Source organism: Gossypium hirsutum, chromosome D05, assembly GCF_007990345.1.
Source record: "Gossypium hirsutum isolate 1008001.06 chromosome D05, Gossypium_hirsutum_v2.1, whole genome shotgun sequence".
In the NCBI taxonomy this organism is placed as follows: Eukaryota; Viridiplantae; Streptophyta; class Magnoliopsida; order Malvales; family Malvaceae; genus Gossypium; species Gossypium hirsutum.
In genome coordinates this window covers 9,460,628-9,485,926 of record NC_053441.1, presented here as the reverse complement: position 1 = coordinate 9,485,926, position 25,299 = coordinate 9,460,628, and the positions used below count along the sequence as shown (strand labels likewise).

Here is a 25,299-nt window from a genome sequence, read left to right as displayed (position 1 = left end):
GCATAAATAACTATACTTATCTAATTTAATTTAGCTGTTTTCTTCAAAGTGTTGGCGTCTTTGTTGAAATTGTACAAGAAATGAAAAAAAAGTCAATCTAAGAAGTGAAAATTGAGATCATGTACGGTATAAATAAATTTGAGACCAAGTAAGCTATTTTTAGTTTTTGGTACACTTACGGAGATGGAGAGAATTGAAATAATATGGGGCTTTTTTTTCTTCCCTTTTTTGGGTGAGTAAAAGTAAAATCAATTTCTTATTAATTTATAATTATGTAGTAATTGAAAACCAGATTAATTAGAGAGAGAAATCAAAATAATTTATCAACTCATAATTTCTTTTACCTCTTGGTTGATTGATTTGTTCCAAAGTGTTACTACATTTTTGCTTAATAATTAAACATATTTAAAAATATAAAGTCAGGTATTTTATATAAATTACTATTCTATGATAATTTAGTAGCATCGACAGTGGGGACTTATGATTGAGAAGAAATTATTTTATAGGTATTTTTTACTACATCATCTATGATCTCGTCCAATTAAAAGAGGACATATTATCTTTGATATGAAAGTTTAGTCTAAATGTGCATATAATATAGAAAAAAAGACAAATGTATTCTTTTTTAATTGGAGGGACCATTAATGATGATGTAGAAAGGATTCATAAAATAATTTCTCATGATTAAGGCATATGGACCAGGTGAAAGCTGATAATCCAAAACTCAAGTTGAAGATTAAAACTAGTCCCAATAAGAATCAACTCAGCAACCAAACCCTTCCTTTTAACCTACAGCCACGCCCTCTTTGTACCAAAGATAAAAACTGTTAAATCTCCACCGTCTTCGACTAATCTACATCTTTTGAGGATCTCATCTATATGCCACTTTCTGCCTCACTACGCATTATGTTCAACTCTTCTTACAACTACCTGTCTACCTCTTCCTATTTTCTCGAAACGACACCAAAAATGTTTGCTTTCGGTTCCCCTATCCTGCCGGTCAACTCAGTCTAAATCCTTATTAACTTCATTCTTATCACTACTAGTCTTGTGATTCCAGTACTCCAAGCATTGATGATTTGGATCAAGAGCTTCAACAGCCTGGAAGACAGCAATTTGTTAAGGACCATATAACTGAATTCAAATATCACAACTAAAATTGACAAGACAAACTGTGAGACATAAATTTGTGTCAGTATGTTTGTTATTCTGATAAAAGTACGCTTCGAGTAATAAGAATTAAACGATATCAAAAGGCTTTGATAAGATAAAATTGTTTTTTAGTTAAAAGGCACAGTGGCAGTGGTGCTAATGCTAACTAAGGATTAATAAATAATATTATCGCATCATTATATTTGGTAAGCCATATTCCAGTATCATGATAAGAATCATGAGGATTCTATTGGTAAGCCAGCTAGTGTAAGCAATGTATTAGCAACTGTATTCCATTTCAGATGTAATTATGAGAAAGCATCTAAAAAGCTAGCAGTCAAATGAATCAGATTTAAGTTTTATAATGGCAACTATACCTGAATTATGGGTGGTGAGAGAAATCCAAACATTTCGAGTCCATTGACTCTCTTCAGTGATTGTAAGGGAAGCACGCCTCTTTCCCCAAGGTTGCTCCTTAAAATTTCTTGTTTTAGTTGCTGCACTACCAATTCCCAGCATTTCTCCACCGACACATTTGAGAAGCTTACGGTGGGGCAGCCTTCTAAAGTGACCTGAAATATACAATAACAGATGTGAGGAACGTAAGGTTCTACTAGCAGGCCAACTCAGCGAAAAATTCATTGACTGATTACTGGAGTTTTACAAGTGAACCTTTATGCCCAAAGTAGAAGAGCAAGAAGTAATCTCACCTTAAATAGAGGGCCAAGGGGCCCAGCATCTAAGACTTCTGAGATGTAGGTTGAAGTCTCTGTTGGGTCGATCACACTAAAGAACTTAACACGGCTTCTAAATCCTGTAAAACTCAATTGTGGATACAAAATCCTTCTACCAGCAAGAAAGATGTGATTAATTAGTAAAATATTGGATCAAATTCCATTGCAATGTACCTTTTGGGAATATGGCTTTCTTGCTGCACCAAAGTTTTCCTAACATGACAGATCCAAAACTTAAAGGTTCCACAGAAGAAATCAACAATGGATCACCTCGGGCAACAATAGATGCATTTAAATCTGAGCTATTGACAGTTGCTGTCTTCCAGAATGTATTAGATTGTCCTGGATGAAGTTCAACATCAAACAATTTCTTGCCATCAAAGCCATCAGAATCCTGATGAACACATGAAGTTGAATGCTGATACTTGTTGGGAGATTCTTGAGAAACTGATGAACTACAATCACTTTTGAGTCTCTTTAGAACAGGTTTTCTTACTTCATCAAAGCCACAAATTTTCTCTTGATTAAAGGAGGGCAAAAATATCTCCACATCACTCTTGTTATTAGGGCTATCCAAAGCATTTACTGACTTGCTTGCAGGATAATCAGTTAAAATATCAAGATTCAACTTCATGCAGGCATCCTGCTCCAAGTTCACTCTGTTTTCCGTAATAAGAACTCCAATATTATAGGCATTGTTTTCACAACCTCCGGTGGAAGGAGAAGCTTTTAATTTAGTCCCATGCTGGTGCAATACTTCTGAAACATGACCATATGAGGAAGAACTAATATTCGCCTTTTCTTCCATTTGCCGGGAACTAGACCAACTTCCGCTTGGTTCAGAAGGTTCTAATTTTACTGCCTCACTATCCTGAACCAAATTAGGCATGTAAGCATCACAATCTTTACCAGGAAGCAGCCCAATATCTTTGCATGCCCATACTTTAACAGCATCTACTCCTCCCTCCAGGGCTTTTACTAGCATTTGCAATTCATCAATGGTGTAGCGAAGGAGGACAAATCTGTCTTCCATTTGGCATGAGCAGAAATTGTTTACATGTTTTAGACATGCAAATTGCTTAGGAGAGCAGTTGCAGCTGCAGGCAGACAGATGCAAATCATAGAAACAAGAAAAGCATTCCCTCTCACTTTCCAAATCAAAGTCCTTTTCCATCTTTCGTAAGGGTAAGTGAGGTGGAAGGCAATTCACTCTTTCCTCCTCCATCTGCACTCTCATCTGTTAACAGTGATAATCTTAGCATGAATAAGTTTTTCATTTATAATGTGCATATGTATTTAAATAAGTTAATAAAATTTAGCTCTTTGTCTTTCTGTTACCAAATGGGGAGAGAGAGAGAGAGAGAGAAGAATCTACCCTAACGGCCTTCGTAAGCATTCCATCCTTTCCACAGACATGTTTCCACCTCAAATTTCCTGGAGTTTCTCTGCCAGCAAAAAATATCTCCCAGAGAGCTTGGATGGCTTGCCGAGCTGATCCTAGGAGCAGCTTGTCATGGGACAGTGATGTCCTGCGATGCTGCTCACTATAGAGCTCCACTGCATGTTGACCATGTTCTAGCCAATCAACAGGGGCAACATTCACTGCCTCTGCACAGTTGAAGCCACAATTAAACCCAGAGTGGTATGCCCTTGGAAAGGTAAGAACAAACTCCCCAGAGTATTGTACAGCTCGATAGATTGGTACACCTTCAGCTTTCAGAATTGATGGAGATAGCTGAGTAACCTGCCCAAAGATGGATCATAAAGTTCATGCATGTATTAAGCTAATGAAACATAAAAAGGTAAATGCAACTGGAGGAAAGACAAGGAACGGATTCAACATCTAGGAAGAAGAATGAAATGAAAGAAATAATGAGATTTTTAACTTTAAGATATTAAGAAATCATTTCATGGGCATTTGTTTAAAAATTTCAGTTAGAGCTGAGTTAATGGTGTTCTAATCAGTGTTTCTAATCAGTGTAGTCTTTGATTAAGCACATTGGTGGTGAATATGTATGAATATCACCAGGCACCAACACAACCTGACCTGACCCTCTAGGATTACATCAAAAGGTACAGTTTTACAATCACATCAGGGTAACTAACAGTTTAGGCTATGAACAAGAATTATACAAAAAATAAACTGCCAGCTGATAAAACAACCTAGATGTGTTTCTCTTTTATACCTGATTCTCTTAGAGATCCCTCAATGTCTTGGAAACCAGGGTCCAAGACTTATACATCTATGACCTATTAAGATTGACACCAGAGTGCATGTTCTAGTGTTCAACAGTACAATTTCAACATTATTAATATTTTAAAATGTACAAAAGCCTAGTTAAGCAGGATAAAGGTGCTTGAGGAATTGGAATTTTAATTTGAGAATAATTGTTCCACATTAATAACCCAATAAGAAAACAAGCATGGCTCCAAGAAGCAATGAAAGAGTGTAGAAAATATGCAAAGTCCAACAAAATAAAATAAAGGTAAAAGTAAAACAAATATGTCTCACCAAGTCATGGAGTAAGCCTGGTTGTTCTTCAAATAAATCAGGCAGATGCTTTCTCATTGCAGCCTCCAAAGAGGAAGCATGGTTTTGAGGCACTCCATACCATACTTTTGGATCACCCCAGTGCATATAGTTTAGTGAATAAAGATGGTGATCCTCAACATGCTGCTTGAACCATAATACAGTACAAATGAGAACATAAAAAGAAAAAAGAAGGCTTGGATACCATTCAAATTGTCAAACATGAGTAGCCACTTTTTACTCTACACATACTAAATTCAACCAATTACTTGCATGTGTATAATAACAAAAAGATGTTCCAAATTTCAAACCTAAAACACAGGGAATAAAGGTGGGATGGTGATGCCCCTCAAAAAGAGAGTTATTCCCATCCCTAATCCATGCACTAGAACTCTATTTCTAGCAGTTTTTAGTCCTTACCCAACAAAATGATGAGAAGCACATCCCCACATAGAGCCATGGCACTAGAACTCCAGATATATCACATCCTTCAAAAGATAACACAGAACCTTGCAGGCGAGAGAAATTGTTTAGGTTCCAACCTGACATTGCATATTTATCTGCATCGTTTCCAGTTAACATAGATGATGCCTTAGGAAACCCACTGCCAAATGTTCCTGTTTCCAGGTCAGCTCCGTAATATACCTGCAATATGATAGCAAACTCCACTAGAAGTAAATAAAGATTTCCATGAAAAATAAAGATTTCCATGAATGAAATCTGTAAGGAAGAGGAGACAATATTTAAACATACCTCAATCTCATCAGTTGGCTGCTCAACTATCCTCCAGTATTCACCTTCAATATCCTCCCAAGAAGGTTCCCATTTCGAGTATTCAACCACACCAGGCTTTAAATCCTCATCACGGTCCCTCTGAAAGTATGTCTCCTTGAATTCATTTGCATATCTCTGAAATTCTTCGAGTGTGAAGTCTGATCCAGAACTAAAGCCAAACTTCTCACTGCTCGCAGAAGTAGATTCTACACTAGAATTGGCACATCTTCTAGCGGCTCCCTTTTTTGATTGCCTCTTCCGTTTACGTTTTCGGCTTCTAGTTTTCTTTCTCATTGGCTCCCTATTTTGAAGTAAGTCAACTTGCTGAATTCGTGTTGAGAATTTGGCATGTTCCCATATATCTTTCTCTTTAAGAAGACAAGGAGGAGTCCAAGAAGGAGGCGGAACAATCCGACATATACCAAATGATTCAGCTTCTTCACGAATCTTTTCTACATAGCCAAGTGTGTCTTCAAACTCCTAGTAAATGGAACATCATAAATTCTAAGTTTCAGGAAAATAAAATAACATAAAAAGAGAAAAAGCTGACACCAGCCCTTTACTCTTAAAAGAGAAGATTACCTCAACAGTTGGATAAAAGACTGGAGCATCATCAATGGTAGGCCTGCATGCTTCATTTGGGTCCCATCTTGCTGAAACCTAAAATATACCGGCAACAATTTCATAAAGCAAAGGAGTTTTGGAGGATAAAGCTAAAGGGTTATCAGATGGTTCCAACTAAACAATGTAGTCAAATGTGGAGAACTTTAAAGAAGATAAATTTTGTTTCTTGTTGCAAAAGTTTGAGTCTTAACACTTCTGCTAGGACGTTTATAACTTCAGTCTTTCAGGTATGATGCAGAAATTTTCCTCCACTAACTTTTGAATTACACATAATGAGGCCTGAAAGTTCAAATGGCCATCAAAATCCATGCGGAAAATCTAGACTCTTCCTAGATTCAAAATGCCTACTTTGAGATGTTGCCTTGTAACCCAGAAAAAAACAGAAATTATTTATGGTCAGACTATTGTGGTAGAACAAATATGTCAGCACAAAGAGGTCATTTTGCCCTATTAGTTACATTGAGTCTACTAAAAACTGCACTAAATTACCTTTCGACTTCGAGGACTGCCTGAAGGCTCTATATTATTATCTCTTTTCATGGAAAGTTGTGAAGAATGGTCCTGCAAATAATCTTTTGTTAGGAATTCATGTATTTTTCTGTTTCTTAATCTTAGCCTGAACTAATTATTGCATTGCAAATGACATAATATGACCCATGTTAACAATGTAAACAGACACGCACATATTAAAATTTAAATTTAAATCCATACAAATTTATATACTTACATTCATGCATTTATACGAACACAAGAGAGAGATGCAAATTTACAAGAACAAGAACAGTGTCAAATCAATATGGTTCCTTCCCTCAATACAAACATCGTGTGACATCAACCAATATAAAGAAGATAACAAAAAGTATGCCCTGGTTTCAGCACTCTTTAAGGCAGTTACTAAAAGTTGATTTCAACCAAGTTATGAAGCATATCAAGAAATCAAGTTAAGGAGGACTACTGATGAAAGTTGACAAGAAATTTTCCAGAGATGGATGTACTATCCACGATCGGTTCTAACAATTTGATCTTCGGTCTTACCTTCTACTATAAGAATGAGTAGCTTTTGTTTCTGGCAACTTCTGATTGGTTGTTCATTAATAAGAAATATTTTCATTTTCTGAATAACGTATACAACCTGAATCGATTCTATATCAACAGCAACAATAGTACTCACGATAGAGTGATAGATTACGAGTTCCCATACAATACTTCACACATACAAGAAAAGCAAAATAAGTGAAATAATTACATCTAAAATGAAATTAATCAAAGAAGGCCCAAACTGATGCAGTAGAACAGATGATTGAGAATGTAAAATTTTCTTATATCAGTTCCATCTGTTTTAAAAGAAGAGAAAACTTTAAGCAACACTGATTATAACTGAATGATCTGATGAACAACATCAAAACTTTCTAAACAAAGAAATCCATAATGCCTGTAAATATTCACTCGAAACATTACCTATTTATTGAAAAAAATATCAACAAAAATTACTTCCAAAAAATAAAAAAGAAACATCATATGTAATTGACGTGTGAGCGCAAAAAAAAAAAAACAGATCAACACATCTCAGAAAAAGCGAATCAAAATTATATGAACAAAGAAAAGAGACAATCTAACCTCTTTCGAATGAGAATCCGTTGCTATTATTCAACTGTTACATTCAGTTGGGAAAGAAAGAATTATGAAAAATAAATAAATTTTTAACAAAATCTTTCTGGTAAATTGCCTAACAAAAAATACATGATCTACCCTAGAAATTGGCATGAGTTTTTTTTTTAATATATAAGGGTTATTAATATATTTTTTAAAATTTACTTATGAAATAAGGAATTGAAAAACTCACCGTTGCTCTAAAAGCGAACCTTAATTCTCAGTACAATTTCACTGTAACTCCAAAACCAATTCCAGGAAGCAAAGTTTGTATTCCCTGCTTTTATTAAAATCTCAAAGTAAAAACAATAATAATAATATTCTTGTTTTTTACATTCGAACTAAATTTCTTGTTGTTTATTATATTTTCTTTATTTATTTTTAATTCAAAAGCTTAAATTCCAAATTGAAATATGTTTTATTTGTTACTATAAATCTAAAATAAAATAAAACCAATAATTAATTTAGAAACTGTAATATAAAAAGAAAATATATAAATATGTACATTATAATAATAAATAAAAAAAGAGAAAAGTAGAATAGAAAGCGCGAAAACCGAAACGCACGCAGTATTCAACGGAATCCCGCAAACAACTAACAAAACCACCACCGAGTGTGCTTACTTGTCTTCTACTTCACTTCTACTAATCTTATTTTAGATCCTACAGTACATAACACTAAAAAAAGTAATTAAATGAATGTAAAATTTTATATAATTTAAATTATTAAAACTCATATAAATATAAATTAATTTAAACACTATTATAATCGAAATACTCATTAATATATTGCTACTATTTTGCTTTATTACGATTTTTTCCATTTCAGTTCTATTTTCACCTATGTTTTTCCTTTATTTTTTTGTTATTTGAGTGCATTTTAGAAGTGATAACATTTTCAATCATTTTGTTTTTGAAAAAATTGTGATTATTATGTGTTTTATTTTTTAAAAAATTGAACTGAAATTAACTGAATATTAAAGATGATTGAAATGAATGTGAGTAATCATTTTGAATTTTTTTTTATAATTAAGTGATTAAAAAAACTTAAGCAACTTACGATAGAATCTACCTAAAATTGATTATAAATTAAATTTGTTTTAATTTTAATTTTAATTTAAATAATCCAATTTTTAACTTGTGAATCAAACTAGATAGAAATCAAATATAATCAAACATACTCCAATAAGTTTTTGGGTTTTTTTTTTTGGCAGTTTTAGTAAAGCCATCAAAAGGTTAAGCTACTTGCTCGACCAGATAAGTTTGCAACTCAAACCGACTCAACGTACTAAATACTTTTAACCAATTTAATTATAAAAATACTCTTAAAACACACTTAATATTGAACGCAAATAGTGGATTTCGACTTGTCGAACTAAAATTGGCCTGAGCACAGAAAAAAAATGTGGGCTGCAACCCAGCCCGCGGACGAATTCAATGTTGGTATGCAATCTCTATATCCAGAAAAAGAAAAAAAAAAGAAAAAAAAACCTTGCTTTATTTAATCTTGAAAGTCCATATTTATTTAACACAAATAAGCCCTATTTTTAGAACCGAATCTGTCATGCCATCGATCCCCAACTCAACCGTTTAATCCAATTTCGAGTATTAAAATTTCAAAAAATTAAAAGAATATTAAAAAAAATCCGTCCGACCATTCAGTCAGCTCTAGCTAAACTACATACATGTGAGCAAACATTACACATTTCCCTACCACTTCATGAGCTCAGACACGGGTATGGATATGGATATGAACATGGATAATGGACACAGTTCCTTGAACAAAGTGTTTATGATTTCCATTTTCAATATAATATACACCACTAATGGCGCTGCATTCATAACCATGTTTGTTTGCATTCTCCTCCAATGAAATCCAAAAAAAGAACAAAGAAAAGAAAAAAAGCAGCATTGGATCATTTTTTGTCTGTTGTTATGCCAACCACCACATTGCTCACCTGCAATATCATAACTTTCTATCAGAAAACCCTTTTTCCTCACCACCCATGTTCCAACTTTTATAGTATAAATGCTCGTGACAATGAAGAACACACTTCATGTAGATATATATGCAGTTAAACTATATTTACCAATTTGCCACTCTCATCAACTGACATGGGATTCTCAACTACTACTGTTTGGCTCTGAGAATGAGGGATCGCCCAAAAGGTTAGACTCAGGTAATAACTTGAAACTATCCACATTTAAAAAAAAAAAGGGAAGGGGGGGGGGGGAGGATATTAACTTAGAGAACTTACTGTTGAAGTAGATGGCATAGTCCCTGTGGCATTCGGTCTGCTTGCCGGAAGTGGACACCTTACATTACCCGTCTGAAACATAGATGAGAAATCGAGTGAGTAGGTAAACCTCCAAAAACAACTTCTCTAGGCATAAATGTATATGCCATGTCTCACACAATGCCACTGGGTGTCAAAGATATTTATTGCATGGACACATATGCAGAGGAATAAGTACTTAATCCTTCCGATTAAGGATAATTAATTCACTTTCAAAAGGGAAAATAAACCAGAAAACAGCTTTCGAGAATCAATAATGTGAATACTATACCAGGTGTAATCAAGGCCATAGAAATGTTAATTAGTTTAAACTTTAAACTATTGCTTTCTGAACATGATGTTCAAGAAAAATTACTCCATTGAATGACAAGAAGTGAAATGTTGCACATCAAAGAGACCCAACATATAAACTCACCAAAAGGCTGTTTCAGGAAAGGGACCTAATACTATTTCCACTAACTGATTTCAGCCTTGAATCAATCACTACACCGGGGAAAGTAAGATCAAGTTTGAGAGATATTGCCCCCGAGTTGAATAATTTAGAGAGAAGAGGCATGGACAGAAAACCCAGAAACAAGAAGCATAAGAAGTTTGGAACAACCACTTTCAAACCAGATAAATGGAGACATTCAGAAATAGTTCGAATACATTCAGAGATATTGTAAAGAATTTAAAGATTTTGAGAGGAAAAAAAAGGCATCATGTGACCTTTTACCAGAAAACAAGCAATAATATACGAAGTGACAGAATTGCTGCTTTCAAGCAATTTATGAATTAATATGGTCTTTTTTCAGCCACTTGTGAAACGTAAGTAAATCACTAAATCTTTGCAAATTCTTGGAAATATATTCAATGTTAATAATAGATGGACTAGTGAAAAGTTGAGTCAATTCAATCATACACTTACACCAACATTAGTAACATAATGACAGACAGCACATTTGACTGATGGAGCTCCATATGGATACATCAGTGTTGTACGGCAGTGCCCGCAGTTGATGTGAGCCATCGGGTTGGATGCTTTTTCCATGGTAATGAGATCCAAGAAAAAAAAGTCAGTAATGGGGACCATAAAAGTGGGGAAGAAAATTTGAATAAACATATAGAACAAACTACTACCAGGCAACATGGAAATGCACTGATAAAAGGTTGAATGAGGAACCAAAGAAGAAAATACTGTGTGGTACATACTCAATCCCAAAGTTCATAGGAGATATACAGCTTCAGGATAGTATTCTCATTAACAAAAGGGGAATGCTTGAGCTCGTACTAAAAACCTTCAGGACTTAACTTTACTACACCAATATTCTTTCAAAATAAAAGTTCCACTTCGAGGAAAAAAAAAAGACAAATAAAGTCCAAAATGATCTAGCTACTTTTCGAAAAGAAGCATATTAAGATCATTTAGTTACTGAAATAGCTTAAATTGTCACAAACAAACCTATGATTAACAACCACAAACACAGAACCTAAAAGTGCACGGTCCAACTGAAAAAATCCACAGCACATAAAACTGCAATCGTATGCTAAATGATGTAAGGTGTGTTCGTAATATGATCAGAACAGCAAATACTCCAGATGGCAGACAAAGTTTAGTAACATTCTAAGATCTTTAACTACTTGAAGCAGCTCAGACTGCTAGTAAAAGAAAATGATAATATAAAATGGATCCATGAGGAATGCATTGTGATGCCTGGAAACAGAATACAGGATGGGGAAGCACTAATCAGCAAACAGAGCGACTCACTTTTTTCCAATAAACCGAGCAACACTCTTAAACTTGTTTAGATTAGAGAAAGTAGTATAAGGATCGATCCACAAGCATTAAACTTTCATCAAAGCCCAAAATGACTTACCATTTAATAGCAACATTTGTGCACTTCCAAATGTTATAACCACAAATTTAAATCATATACACATATAAGTATAGTATACCTGTCACATGGTTAATGATGTTACAGCAAGAGCATCTTACACTTGTTGCTCCACATGTATACATTAGCAATGTTCGACACCCTCCACATACGAGTTGAGCCATTTCCATTCCTACAGAGTTAATTTTAAAACATGGACTATCAAGCCATAAGATTTTTATCAGATACTGAACTTACTTTGTTTACATATCTAAATAAGAGGACTGTTACTCATTCACCCTATATTATTGTTTCTTTGCCTTAAATTAATTTATTATTTCTGTAGAAAATTTTATATAACGCCACCAATCCTATTAGCATTACCAGATTGTTTGTATACATCAAGGCAACCCGATGAAAAAGAAAAAAGATAACTCATTTAAATATAAAATACAGTGGATTGCAATCAGACGTCTATTAAAAGGACAAGGAAAACTAGTGCCAAGAGAACTGCCATACTAGTTAGCAGATTATCACCCTGAAATTAAAGAATGTCATCACTAATCTGGACAAGTTGTTCTGATAAACAAACCTTTAGATATTATAGTCCAAAGCCAGTTGCATGTTGATGTCCGAGTACCAGATAAAAGGAAGTTAATATTGCCAAAATGCCCAAATGTTATGGGTAACAACCTTAATATGGGTGGGCTACAATCAAACCAAGTTGAATGGTAGATTTTAGCAGCTTGCCAAGATGGAGTCATGCTAACAACAGTTCCGATGGAGTATGGTTTAGGGACCACAAAAAATGCTTGAGGTTTATTGGGTGTGCTCATGCCATTCAAACTTAATTGTTATCTAGCATATACACAACGAAGTTTACATAAAGAAGTAACTATAGAAGAAAGAAACTCTACAATGGAATGACTTATGTCTAACTAAAAGTATATTGAACAATTACCCAAGAACATAACATCAAAATCCCTAAAACAAATAGCAGTAAGTTCTCACTAATGAACTGTCACAAGTTTGCTTTTACTATGTTTTATTATCAAGTTGAATTGAGTTTAGTGGAGTCAATGCTTCACTCCCAAGTTAACAATTCAGATTGTACCAAATTGAGGTATATAATATGTTAGCTTGTTTAGTATGGCATTGGATTCGAAATTCTTAATGAATTCTTGGGCAGCCAACCCACCCAAATCCAATCACAGTTATTAAAAGTGTAGCTAAGAAAAAACTAAAGAACTCTTCAGTAATTGCTTTGCTTTTCTACTTCCTTTTTACTATTTAATTTTGGGTAAACTTTCCAAAAGCTTCTATAAAGCAAAAACAAATGGTTAAAAACCAGAGGATAATTGATTAAAAGATGAACAAAGGCCTAAAATGTCTCACCAATCTAACATTTCTAGTCTGCATAAATGTAAAACAATAAATTTTGGTATCTAAAAGATTACATAGTATTTATTTCTTCAGAATATGTTCTTTGCTTTTTCTCCTCTGAAAGAAAAATTGAAATAGCAAAAGTATGAACCAGAAGATAGCTTACAAAATTAAGAACTAACAAATGTTGGCATCCTACAAGCTTAAGTGATTAGAGAAATACAGGAAGTGTCGGAAAATCATTGCAGGAATCAAACACATTGGCAATTCCGCAAAATAGGTGACCATCCGATGGTTAATGAACAAAAGGAAGAGAATAGAATCAGGAATCATAGGCCTCTGACAGTTTATAGGCCGTTGGAGGGTGAAGAAGTCAGTACTAAGGTATTCTCAGGTTTGACACATACATATCAGTGATAATAGTAACAAACATATATCAACTTACAAGTAAGGCAATGCGATCTCAAATTGCACAATAAGTAAGAACAAGGCTTGTGGCTTACTACATTGATAAATAGCATTCAAGCAAACTTATACTATAGCTGCTATGCGTAGCTCACAACAGATTAAATCCAACCATAGCGAAGACAAAAACCCAGCTCCATCATTTGTACCAATCAATTCGTTTCTCATTTCAGCATTTAGGCCCACATTTCGTTATAACGCCAATGACCAATATTTTGTCAAGGGGGCAAATTTAGTAAATTTTAAATTTTCAAATAAGATTCTAGTACGATTATAAATATGGTCAGTTAGATGTCCATGGTCTTGATAACCAAAGTCATTATTTATTTAATGAAGAGGTACAGTAGTTTCTAAGAGGACTATTCAAGGAGACAGCCTAATGCATAGGAATAACTAGGTGAAATTATTAAGGGGTAAAAAGGGACCCGGTAAGCCCAAGTATTCTTTCTGACATGAAGTAGTTTTCAATGCCACTCGCAGATCATAGCTACAGCCGAGAGAAAAATTTACTAATTTTACTATGTACATCTCTTTTGAGTTTCAGCTAATAATAATCATGTTCATGTTGAAAATACCGGAAACTAGCAACTATTAACAAGTCACAACCTCAGAAAACTGATGATGATTTTAAATTGTCAATTTATAAGAATGAGAACTGAAGCTTACCAGGAGGAGGGACTTGGGTAATTGTATTGCACAATGCACAGCACACATTTGTAGCCCCTCTAGGATAAAGAAGAATGTTCCTACACCGACTACAAACGACCTCGCTCTGCATATCTGCAATCATTGTAAAGAAAGATGTAAAGCTGCTCTTCATAAACCTCATTATAGCAATTTACAATTGCTAGGCAACCTCCACGTAGCAACACGACATCTAGAGGTCAATATCCATAACATTCAAAAACGCCAAAATTACTAGTAAAAATAAATCGAATAGATATAAAAATATGTATCAAAGAAGGCGCAGCAAGATTCGTTTAACAACTAGCATTCAATGGCAACCTAAAAGTACAATAATAGATATACTGCAATATGCATCGCAATCACTATAGAACAAAAATCGAGATCAAGAGATTCAAAATAACAAGCATTCAAATAGAAATAGTATTATCTGGTGCATAGTCTTTTTCTTTAGCCACTTTTTCCCTGAAGTGTTTTTTTTCCTCTTTTTGTCCCTTTAATCGTGTATTCGTTACACGTCGGCAAAATTAGTACAGCATTTCTAAAATTCTTTCATTTTCAATTAAAATCCTAATATGAATTTTATTAAAATACTATAATTTGAATTCGAAAAAAAAAAGATATACCCGAATTCACCTCCTTCAACAAGAAACCAATTCCGATCTTTCAAGGAGCAAACGACTTGAGACTTAAAGCTCCTGCCAGACAAATTAAAAACAAATATTAAAAGTAATTAAGAGGCAATTTTTTTAAAATATGTATAAATAAATAATGAGGTTAACTTTTACCTTGAAGAAGGCGGAGAGGTTGAAATCAGGGGAAAAGAAAAATGTTCTGAAAAGGGGGAAATTTACAAATATGATGAGATCCGCGTAAATTAGGAATCCTGTAAATTTACGTTTTTCCTCTCTTCAATTAGGAGATTTGGTTGAATTTTTGGTTTTCATAAAACTGTCGTTAGGATTCGGCCGATTTGGAAACACCGAAGCAAAACGCAAAAAGCCTTGCGCTTTGTGCTGTCAGGATTTTTGCACTTTTACCCTCCAATTATTTACTTATTATTGTTTTTAATTGTTGAAGGTCTAATTTCTTTTAAAAAGTAAATTAAACTCATGGTCACTTTTGTTTACCTCATATTATATTTTTTGCAAAGTATTTTTTATTTTAAAAATACTTTTGAACAGCTCAAAACGTCTTATGTAACAATGCTTTTATCTCCAAAGTGTTTTGTGTCCCAATAATATTTTTTAGAAACAATACTAAACTGATCCATAATACGATTGAAATGTGGGATTATTTAAGACATTATTTGTCATTATCATACTAGATTTATAAAATAGAACGTCGGTAATGACAATATATCGCAAAGAAAAAATAAATAAAAATAAAGAACACACAGATTTTTACGGGAAAACCCTTTCGAGAAAAAACCACGGACAGAGGAGATGAAAATTCACTATATCAAATTCGAATAATTACAAGAGGAGTTTCGACTTCATCTATTTATAGGTTGAAAAAACCTAATTCTAATCAAAGTCAAATATATTATGTTAATAAATGCAAAATATATTATACTCATAAATACTAAATCTTTTAAAAAGAAGTGATATTTGTTTAACTTGACTTGCAAGCAATCTCTTAGAATTTGGGTCACACAACTCTAAAAATCTCCACCTTAACATAAGTTCTCAACGAACAAGTTTTTCACCTCTTTCATAAAACCCCTTAAGGGTTTAACTTCAACAATGAACACCAACCAAGTCTAAGCAATGCTCAAACTTGGTTATAGGAAGTGACTTAGTTGTCATATCTGCAAGATATTCATGAGTACTAATTTTGTTCACAACAATATCACCATAAGCAATATTATCACGAACAAAATGATACCGAACATCAATGTGTTTTGTTCTCTCATGAAACATTTGATCTTTTCTAAGAAAGATGGCACTATGACTTTCACAAAATACTGTACTGATTTGAAGGTCTTCATTGAATTCACTAAACAGTCCATTCAACCAAATAGCTTATTTACAAGCCTCAATAATCGCCATGTACTTAGCTTCAGTGGTAGACAAAGCGACTGTAATTTGTAAAGTGGATTTCCAACTAATTGCACAACCTCTTATTCTAAAGACATAACCTGTGAGAGATCTTCTTCTATCAAGGTTTCCAGCAAAATTAGCATTAACATACCCAGTGACTCTATCTCTAGTTCTTCCAAACTGTAAGCAAACATCAGTAGTACCTCATAAGTATCTTAAAATCCACTGAACTGTTTTCCAATATTCTTCACCGGGATTTGCCATGTATCTGCTAACTGCAGTAACTGTATATAATAAATCTGGACGTGAACAAACCATAGCATACATGAGAGATCCCACTACACTAGAGTATGGAACATGTGACATGTACTCAATCTCATCATCTGATTGTGGAGACAAAGCCGATGAAAGTCTAAAATGAGTTGCTAAAGGAGTACTAATAAGCTTAGCACTCTGCATATTAAACCTGCAAAGAACTTTCTCAATGTACCATTTTTGACTTAGGTACAATTTACTTACTTTTTTATCTCTGAGAATCTTCATACCAAGTATTTTTTTTGCTGGTCCCAAATTTTTCATCTCAAATTCTTCACTTAGTTGGGCTTTGACATTTATTATCTCTCATTTATTTTTTGTTGCTATCAACATGCCATCAACATAAAAGAGTAGATACACAAAAGAACCATCATTATTTTTCTTAAAATAAACACAACTGTCAAAACTACTTCTTTAGAAATCATAAGATGTTATAAAGGACTCAAACCTCTTGTACCACTGTCTTGGTGACTGTTTCAAACAGTAAAAGGACTTTTTCAGCAAGCCAACATAGCCCTCTTTTTCTGAGACTGTAAAACCCTCTAGTTGTTGCATGTAAATATCCTCCTCAAATTCTTCATGCAAAAATATAATTTTTACATCTAACTGCTTAAGCTCCAAATCATGCATGGTCACAATACCAAGCAAAGCTTGAATTGAATTATGTTTCACAATTGGGGAGAACACATCTCTGAAGTCCACTCCTGGAATTTGACTGTAACCATTTGTAACAAACCTTACTTTATATCTGGGTTCTTCAACTCCTGAAGTCTCTTCTTTCTTTTTAAACACTCATTTACAACGAACAACTTTTTTACCTTTAGGAAGTTTTACAAGATCTCATATTCTGTTTTGTGGAGTGATTCCATCTCCTCTTGCATGGCAAACATCTACTTTTTTGAGTCTTCACAACTAACCACCTCAGAATAATTAGATGGCTCTTGGTTTGCATCTATATCTTCAGCCACATTTAAAGTATAAGCAACTAGATCAACCTCAGTATACTTCTTTGGAGGTTTAATTTCTCTTCTAGTTCCGTTTTTAGCGATAGAGTATTGTGGTAAAGAAGCAACTCTATTCTGAATTTTTGTACTAGCTTGAGGAGTCGACTTTGTTGTAGATTCTGGATTAATTTGATGCTCCACCTGATTTTGATTTTCTTTATTGGAAGAGTTTTTAAGAGATAAGTTAGGTAGCATAGCAGTTTCATCAAAAACAACATATCTGCTAATCACAACTTTTCTATTTTCAGGACACCATAACTTATACCCTTTTACACCAGCTTTATAACCAAGAAAAACACATTTAATGGATCTCGGTTCCAACTTTCCATTATTAATATAAGCATACGTAAGACACCCAAAGATCTTTAAATCAGAATGTCAGCAGGATTACCAGACCATACCTCTTGTGGAGTCTTTTTCTCAATGGCAACGGATGGAGATTGGTTGATCAAAAAACATGCAGTAGAGGTTGCTTCGGCCCAAAACAACTTTGGTAAATTGGCATTTGGAAACATACATCGAATCTTCTCCATGATCGTTCTGTTCATTCGTTCTACAATGCCGTTTTGCTGTGGAGTATGACGACCTGTCAAGTGTCTCACGATCCCTTCTAACTTGCACAGTTTATTAAACTCATCAGAACAGAACTCTAAGCCATTGTCTGTGCGAAGGTATTTTATTTGTTTTTTCCATCTATTTTTCAATCATAGTTTTCCAAGACTTAAATGCGGAAACACATTGCTTTTCTGCTTTAGGAAGAACGCCCAAACTTTTCTGAAAAAATCATCAATAAAAGTTAGCATATAATTAGCTCCACCTCTCGAAGGCACTCTGAATGACCCCCACAAATCAAAATGAATATACTCCAACGTTCCCTTCGTGTTATGGATTCCTCTAATGAATCGAACTCTCTTTTACTTCCCAAAAACGCAGTGCTCACAGAACTTTAGTTTGAAAATTCCTTGCCCATTAAGAAGTCCTTTTTTGCTTAATTCTGCCATGTCATTCTTACTCATATGCCCTAGGCGCATATACCAAAGTATAGTAATATCATCATCTGACAAAGAAGAGGAAGCGACAGCTACATCACCAGTAACAGTAGAAGCCTGCAAAATATATAACTTGGCAGTCTTTCTTTACCCTTTCATCACAACGAGTGAACCTTTGAAAATCTTCAAACCCCACTTTCAACTGTGTATCTGTACCCTTTTGAATCAAGAGTACTCAACGAAATTAAATTTCTCTTCAAACATGTCGCACATCACTAAGTATTCTGACAACTCCGTCAAACATCTTAACTTTAATCGTTCCAATACCTGTAATTTTACATGAAGCATTATTTCCCATCAAAATAACACATTTAGACACTATTTCGTAAGTTGTAAACCATTCCTGATTTAGACTCATGTGGAAGGTGTAGCCCGAATCAAGGATCCACTCTTCGCTCACTTTAGAATTGTTGACAGAAGCGACTAGAAGTTTACCATCGCTATAGTCTTCTACAACATCAGCTTCATCGGAATCTTTTGGTTGTTTTTCCTTTTGATTCGCAGCCTCCCTTTTGATTCATAGCCCTTTCGATCTTGTTCTGTAGCTTATAGCACTCAGATTTAATATGCCATTTCTTCTTGTAGAAGTTACAAGTTTTACCTCTGTTTAAAGACTTCGATCTACCCTTAGATTTATCGCGAGGATTTTGTTCTTGTGTCCTTCCACGTTTATCATCAACATTCTGATCTTGTCTCCCATGAACAATGAGACCCTCTCCTTTAAAGTCCGGTTTAACCATAAGATGCTTATCTTATCATACGAGGTCAAATAATCATAAACCTCATCAATTGTGAGAGACTCGCGGCTATATAAAATCGTGTTTCTAAAGGTTGAATAAGACGAGGATAACGAACAAAGTAAAATCAACCCTAGATTTTCCTTATCATAAAGAACCTCCATAGCCTTCAAGTTTGAGAGAATTTTTTTAAACACTGTTAAATATTCGTGCGCAGATACGTCTTCCTTCAAACGATGAGCATAAATACGTTGTTTCATATGTAACTTGCTGGTTAGAGTTTTCGACATACATATTTGTTCCAGCCTATTCCATAATGTAGCGGCAGTCTTCTCCTTCATCACATCCTGCAAAATTTCGTTAAACAAATGCAGATGTAATTGTGTTAACGTCTTTCGATCCTTACGCTTCTTCTCTTCATCCGTTAATGTCGAAGGCATCTTATCTATCCGTAGCAGAATTTCATACTTTAAAGACGCATTACCGTGATCGAGATGAACAACACGGAAGCTCCGATACCAATTTGTAAAATAGAACGTCGGTAATGACAATATATCGCAAAGAAAAGAGAAATAAAAATAAAAAACACAGATTTTTACGTGGAAACTCTTTCAGGAAAAAAACCACGGGCAGAGGAAAAGAAAATTCATTATGTCAAATTCGAATAATTACAAGAGGAGTTTCGACTTCATCTATTTATAGGTTGAAAAAACCTAATTCTAATCAAAGTCAAATATATTACGTTAATAAATGTTAAATATATTATACTCATAAATACTAAATCTTCTAGAAAGAAAATATATTTTGTTTAACTTGACTTGCAAGCAATCTCTTAGAATTTGGGTCACACAACTCTAACAATATTAGATTGTAAAAAAAATGAATTTAGATCTTATATACTTATAAATTCTAATTTTGCCTTTATTTTTTCCTATTATAATTCATATGGGTTAAGAGATATCAATCTTAAAATTATAGTATATTATCAAAACAAAATATTTAAGAAATTGCATATACCATATTGTGACAATTTGTAAAATGAGTTAGTTATTATATTTAAATTTGGTAAAAATTAAAAGTAAAAAAAATTAAGAATAGATAAATGAAATAGATTTAAATTCCTCCTATATTCAAATATAAATAAACGAGACAATTGCTACCTCATGTACATTAAATGAAATAAAATTATGAAAATTTAAAAGAAATTTTGTTTAGGTGGAATTTGATTTTTTTTTTGAAATATTCAAATTTTATCTTGAAGTTCATTAAATATAGTGAAATTCTTCATTATTTTTATACAAATAAATAATTCATTTTGTAAAATTTTAACACAGGTAAACATAAATTAAAATATTTTTGACTCTTTAACTAGCCTCTTGATATTTTACTACTAAATTATATTTACTAAAGACAAAATAGCGGTTGCTTGGCTTTGTATCTCAACAGATTCTTTTTCCATTAAAAGTGTGTATTGGCTGCTTCAAGAGTGATCTTGGCATCTAAGAGATGCGACTTGAAATTTTGCTCGAAAGTTTTAAGGCCCTCAAAGAGTTCGCATATTTTTATGGCTTCTCCTTAAACAATAATTACTTACTAATGTGGAATGAGTGAAGCGATGGATTGAACATGATAGCTCTTGTTTGTTTTGCGAACATGAATCAAATTATGTTTTGCATGTGATTAGAGATTGCCTCGCAACGAGAGAAGTGTGGTTGCAAGTTATTCCGATAAGTTAGAGTTGTAATTTCTTCTCAGATGATCTTCATGAGTGGTTAGCTTCAAATACTCAAAACTCCTCGAGGCGTACCGTGTAATATCCCGAAAATTATTACAGTAAAAAAGTAAGATAGTATCTTTGATATAGTAAAATAAGGAAATAAAGTAACAAGAAGGGAAATTTTGAGATATGACAACATTGGGAAGTATATTATGACATATTAATGCAATAAGGGATTAAATCGTAAAAGTGAGAAAAATTTTGTTGCCCAATGGTAAATACTTAAAATTTGAGGGGTTAAAGTGTAAATATGAAAAGGTTGAAGGACTAATAGTGAAAATATTTTAAGGGTGGAATAATCTAGAAACTAAGGAAAATGAATGAATTGGGACCAAATTGAATAGGTGAAGAATTATGAGGGATTGAATTGTAATTTTACCAATTTAAGTAATGACTCAATGATGGAATTTTAAAAGATCATAAAGGGCAAAATGATCATTTAGAGGAGAGAGAAATCTAGAAGATAATGATGATGTTGGATATATTTTAGATTAATTAAATAAATATTAGTTTATTAATATTTTAATTTAATTTTAAATGATATTTTATTATTTTATTATTTAGTATATATATGTGGAAAGAAAGATGAAAAATCATCATCCTACCATTTTTTCCCATGCACCAAACGTGAGAAGAAGAGAGAAAGAAAGAAAGTTTTGCTTTCTTTACAATTTGGTCATTTCACCAAAAATTCATCATTTTCACCTAGAAATCAAAAGAATTTCCATATCCATCAAGAGAGAAAGATAACAAGGAGACTATGGGGAGCTAGAATATCAAGTTGGATTCAAGAAAGAGAAGCTGGAGGAGAGAGAAAATCAAGTTAAATGTTGAAACTAATAGGACAAGGTAAGAACATCAAGATTTCAATATATTTTTAAGTTTGATATTATTGAAAAAGCATAGAAATGATGTTATAGTAGAGTTTTATTATATAATGTCTTATGTTCTTGATATATTAGTGAAGGGAAATAAGTGAAAGTGATGAGAAATATTATAGAGAAAGGGAATAAGGGAGTTATAAACTTAGTAATCAACATCTTGCACTAAAACAGTTTTAGACAACAGCAGTAGGTTAACTTTGAAAAATCACCATAAATTGTGGAGATCAAATAAAAGAATGAAAAAAATATGGAATTAAATATTGTTGAGTCTAGTTTCTCATAGAAGAAACGGTTTAAGTAATGGAATTGTAAATCATGAGATATAATAAATTTTGTGAGACAAGGTCAGAATGATTTCGGGTTCTCCTGTTCTCAATTTGGAAAATCATAAAAATTTGAATAAAAATAATTAGGGGCTTAAATTTATATTTTTAAAATACTTAATGAGTCTATTTTCAATAGAAGAAAACGGTAGCATCATTTGAATCTCGTACGAGGAGATAATTAATTTTTAGTGAAGAAGCATTGGAACTGTAAGACAGCAGAATAGAGGTGAATTTAAAGAATAAACTGTGCTTAATTACTAAACCAAAAATTCTGAAAATTTTATGATAAGAATATATGTGAGTCTAGTTTCATATAAAATTTGTGTATCTCAATTCGAAGTTCTGTATCTTAAAATATAATTAATTTAGTGACTATGACTCAAGTGAACAGCTTGTTATGAGTAAACAAGTAAATAATGGTATTATATATATCAAGGATGTGGAATGGAGTGGAGGAGGAGGAAAAATATATGTAAATATTCAGCTAATATGAGTTTATTTTAAAATAGCTAATTTACATGTTATAGGTTCAGGGACTAAATTGAATAAAGGTAAAATTTTAGGGTAATTTTGTAAAAATATCAAAATGACCAAATTGCATGAAATGAATTGTTTTATTATTTAAATTAATAAATTGAATGAAATATTAATCTAGATCAAGATCGGGTAGAAAATCGATGGAAATGGAAAAATACCAAAATGTCCTTATATCTTGGTATTTCTGCAAATTAGCCTGGTAAGTTCGTATGAACAATATTCTGTACAATTTTGATTAAAGTGAATGTTATTTGGTGATGAATAATATATATGTGTGTGTGTTAGTATTGAACTGAATTTAGTAAATTGAATTGAATAAGAAATATGTGTTAGCATTGAATTGAATTGTGAAGTTACTGAATATTGTTATGTGTATTGCATTGAACTATGAAATTACTGAAATAATGAATTACTGCAATACTGTGAAATTGATTGAAATAAGGAATTATAATTGATGCTAAACTAAGATGGAAATTGTACTGAAAAGTGAATTAAATACCCTATTAACTAGTCGAGCTAGTCGGATATAGTTGGCATGCCATAGGATATGGATGAGTACGGGTTTTCGCCAACTTACTGATCCAGCACTTATGTGCCGACTACTGTTACTGTTACCGATTCGGCACTTTGTGTGTCGAATACTGTTACCGTTACTGTTACCGATTCGACACTTTGTGTGTCGAATACTGTTACTGTTACTGTTACTGTTACCGATTCGATACTTTGTGTGTCAAATACTGTTACCGTTACTGTTACAGATTCATCACATTGTGTATTGAATACTGTTACTGTTACTGCTACCGTTACTGATTACTGATCAGGTACTATGTACCGTTTAGGCACAATGTGCCGTACTGGTGTGTTTGGTTGGATTCGTGTATCCGCCAAAGCCCGAGTCTGTTAATAGGGGTAATTAAATGAAAAGTTAAATTAAACGAAATGAAACAGATGAGCCATTGAAAGGAAACATGATTGTAGAATATAAATTGAAAACATGAATTGAATATGAAAATGTAATAGCAAGCATGAACTAATTGTTCATGAGATAAATAAAGGCTCAATGTAATAGTATATGATGTTAACAAATGAAAGCCAATTTGAATTATAAATATTGAAAAATGAATTATTATTGGAAATATATTATCGAATTTAATACTCAATTTGGATTGAACGCGGGATTGAGTACAATTGTTCTGTGGCAGAGGATGAATTGACGGATAAGACCATAACTGGGTTATGGTACTATGAATGTAAGACCATGGTCGGACCACGGTAGTGTTTGTATATGCAAGACCATAGTTGGACTATGGCACCAAAGAACGATGTACTTATATTCGTAAGTCGTTCTTCGATTCAGAAAGAAACGGTAAAAGACTTATGTAATTGAATTGAAAGATTTATAGATTATCATTGGTATTGATCTGAAATAAATATAACCATTGATATTTAAATGATATAACGGGTAAAGTTCTGAAGTGAGATAACATGAGTTTGAAATGAACTATTACCGGTATGTACGTGAAATTCATGAAAATGATGGTACATGAAATATCGAAATAATGAAATAAATGATATATGCCTATAAAGAAACGATAAGAGAATGATATGTATCATGACATGTAAATGTATGATTATCTTTAATATGTTGATACAAGAAAATTATGCATGATGAGTTTATATGTAATGTGTGCAAGTACGATGCTTAGGCAAGTGCCAAGCTATTGGTTGAATAGTAATATGATTATTTAATCGAAGCATTGAATTGATAAGTATTTGAGAGAAAATATGCTAGTGCTCATGAAAAAGTGGTATGGTTTAAATTATGCAATTTCTTATGAAATGACTTATCATGTGATCAATTCGGAAAGGCTTTAGTTAAATGCACTAGCTTGTGACTATGGTTAAATGATATGTTTATGATTTGTGTGTCACACATATGGAATAAGTGTGGAAAGTAAAGAAATGCAAATGAAAATAAAGAAATTATGAAGAGTTAAAGTTATATAAAATCCTACTAAGCTTGGGATAATATGTAAATGATACTGTGAATTTATTCACCTTGTGAGTCGATGAATATAGCTTCATGAGTACTATGGTATTAATATTGGATTATTCTTGATATGTATAGATTTCATATTTTAAATGAACTAATATGATTAAAGACTACACAAGCTTACTAAGCATTCATTGCTTACGTATTTGTTTTTTTATTTACCCTACAGATTATCGAAAGCTCGATTGGGTTGGAAGCTTGTCAAAGATATATCACACTATCCATTGGTTCTATCGATAATTTTGGATGATTTGATTCTGGTTATAATGGCATGTATAAGTTAATTTGGCCAACGTTGGCTCATTAATGTTTTAATTTTGATTGGTTTCAAATATGAATGCTAGATGAAATGAAATGTCTGATAATTAATTTGTAAACTTCGGTAATGCTCGTAACCCTGTTTCTGCGACAGATTCGGGTTAGAGGTGTT

At 33.0% G+C, this 25,299-nt stretch overlaps 2 protein-coding genes across 7 annotated transcripts; both read right to left on the bottom strand.

The window, feature by feature from the left end:
- Positions 1-648: 648 nt before the first annotated feature.
- On the bottom strand, positions 649-7,879 carry LOC107902743 (lysine-specific demethylase JMJ18). Its single transcript, XM_016828867.2, has 12 exons — positions 7,658-7,879; positions 7,432-7,465; positions 6,304-6,375; positions 5,773-5,850; positions 5,170-5,670; positions 4,837-5,061; positions 4,399-4,560; positions 3,262-3,630; positions 2,061-3,123; positions 1,863-1,966; positions 1,530-1,724; positions 649-1,101 (listed from the first exon to the last, which is right to left on the bottom strand). Exons 3-12 carry the CDS (start codon positions 6,352-6,354, stop codon positions 1,006-1,008), a joined length of 2,844 nt encoding a protein of 947 aa, XP_016684356.2. The 5' UTR covers positions 6,355-6,375; positions 7,432-7,465; positions 7,658-7,879; the 3' UTR covers positions 649-1,005.
- A 1,361-nt stretch (positions 7,880-9,240) lies between these two features.
- Positions 9,241-15,182, bottom strand: LOC107906327 (protein LSD1). 6 transcript variants are annotated; one of them, XM_016833296.2, is made up of 8 exons: positions 14,934-15,182; positions 14,782-14,843; positions 14,128-14,241; positions 11,696-11,806; positions 10,668-10,780; positions 9,722-9,793; positions 9,554-9,607; positions 9,241-9,421 (listed from the first exon to the last, which is right to left on the bottom strand). In XM_016833296.2, the coding sequence occupies exons 3-8, from the start codon at positions 14,237-14,239 to the stop codon at positions 9,380-9,382; spliced, it is 504 nt and encodes a 167-aa protein (XP_016688785.1). In that variant the 5' UTR covers positions 14,240-14,241; positions 14,782-14,843; positions 14,934-15,182; the 3' UTR covers positions 9,241-9,379. The 6 variants fall into 6 exon arrangements, with proteins under 6 accessions (XP_016688785.1, XP_016688784.1, XP_016688786.1 ...); XM_016833295.2 differs by having other exon boundaries at positions 14,772-14,843; positions 14,934-15,181; XM_016833297.2 differs by lacking the exon at positions 9,554-9,607 and having other exon boundaries at positions 14,772-14,843; positions 14,934-15,177.
- Between the last annotated feature and the right edge of the window lie 10,117 nt (positions 15,183-25,299).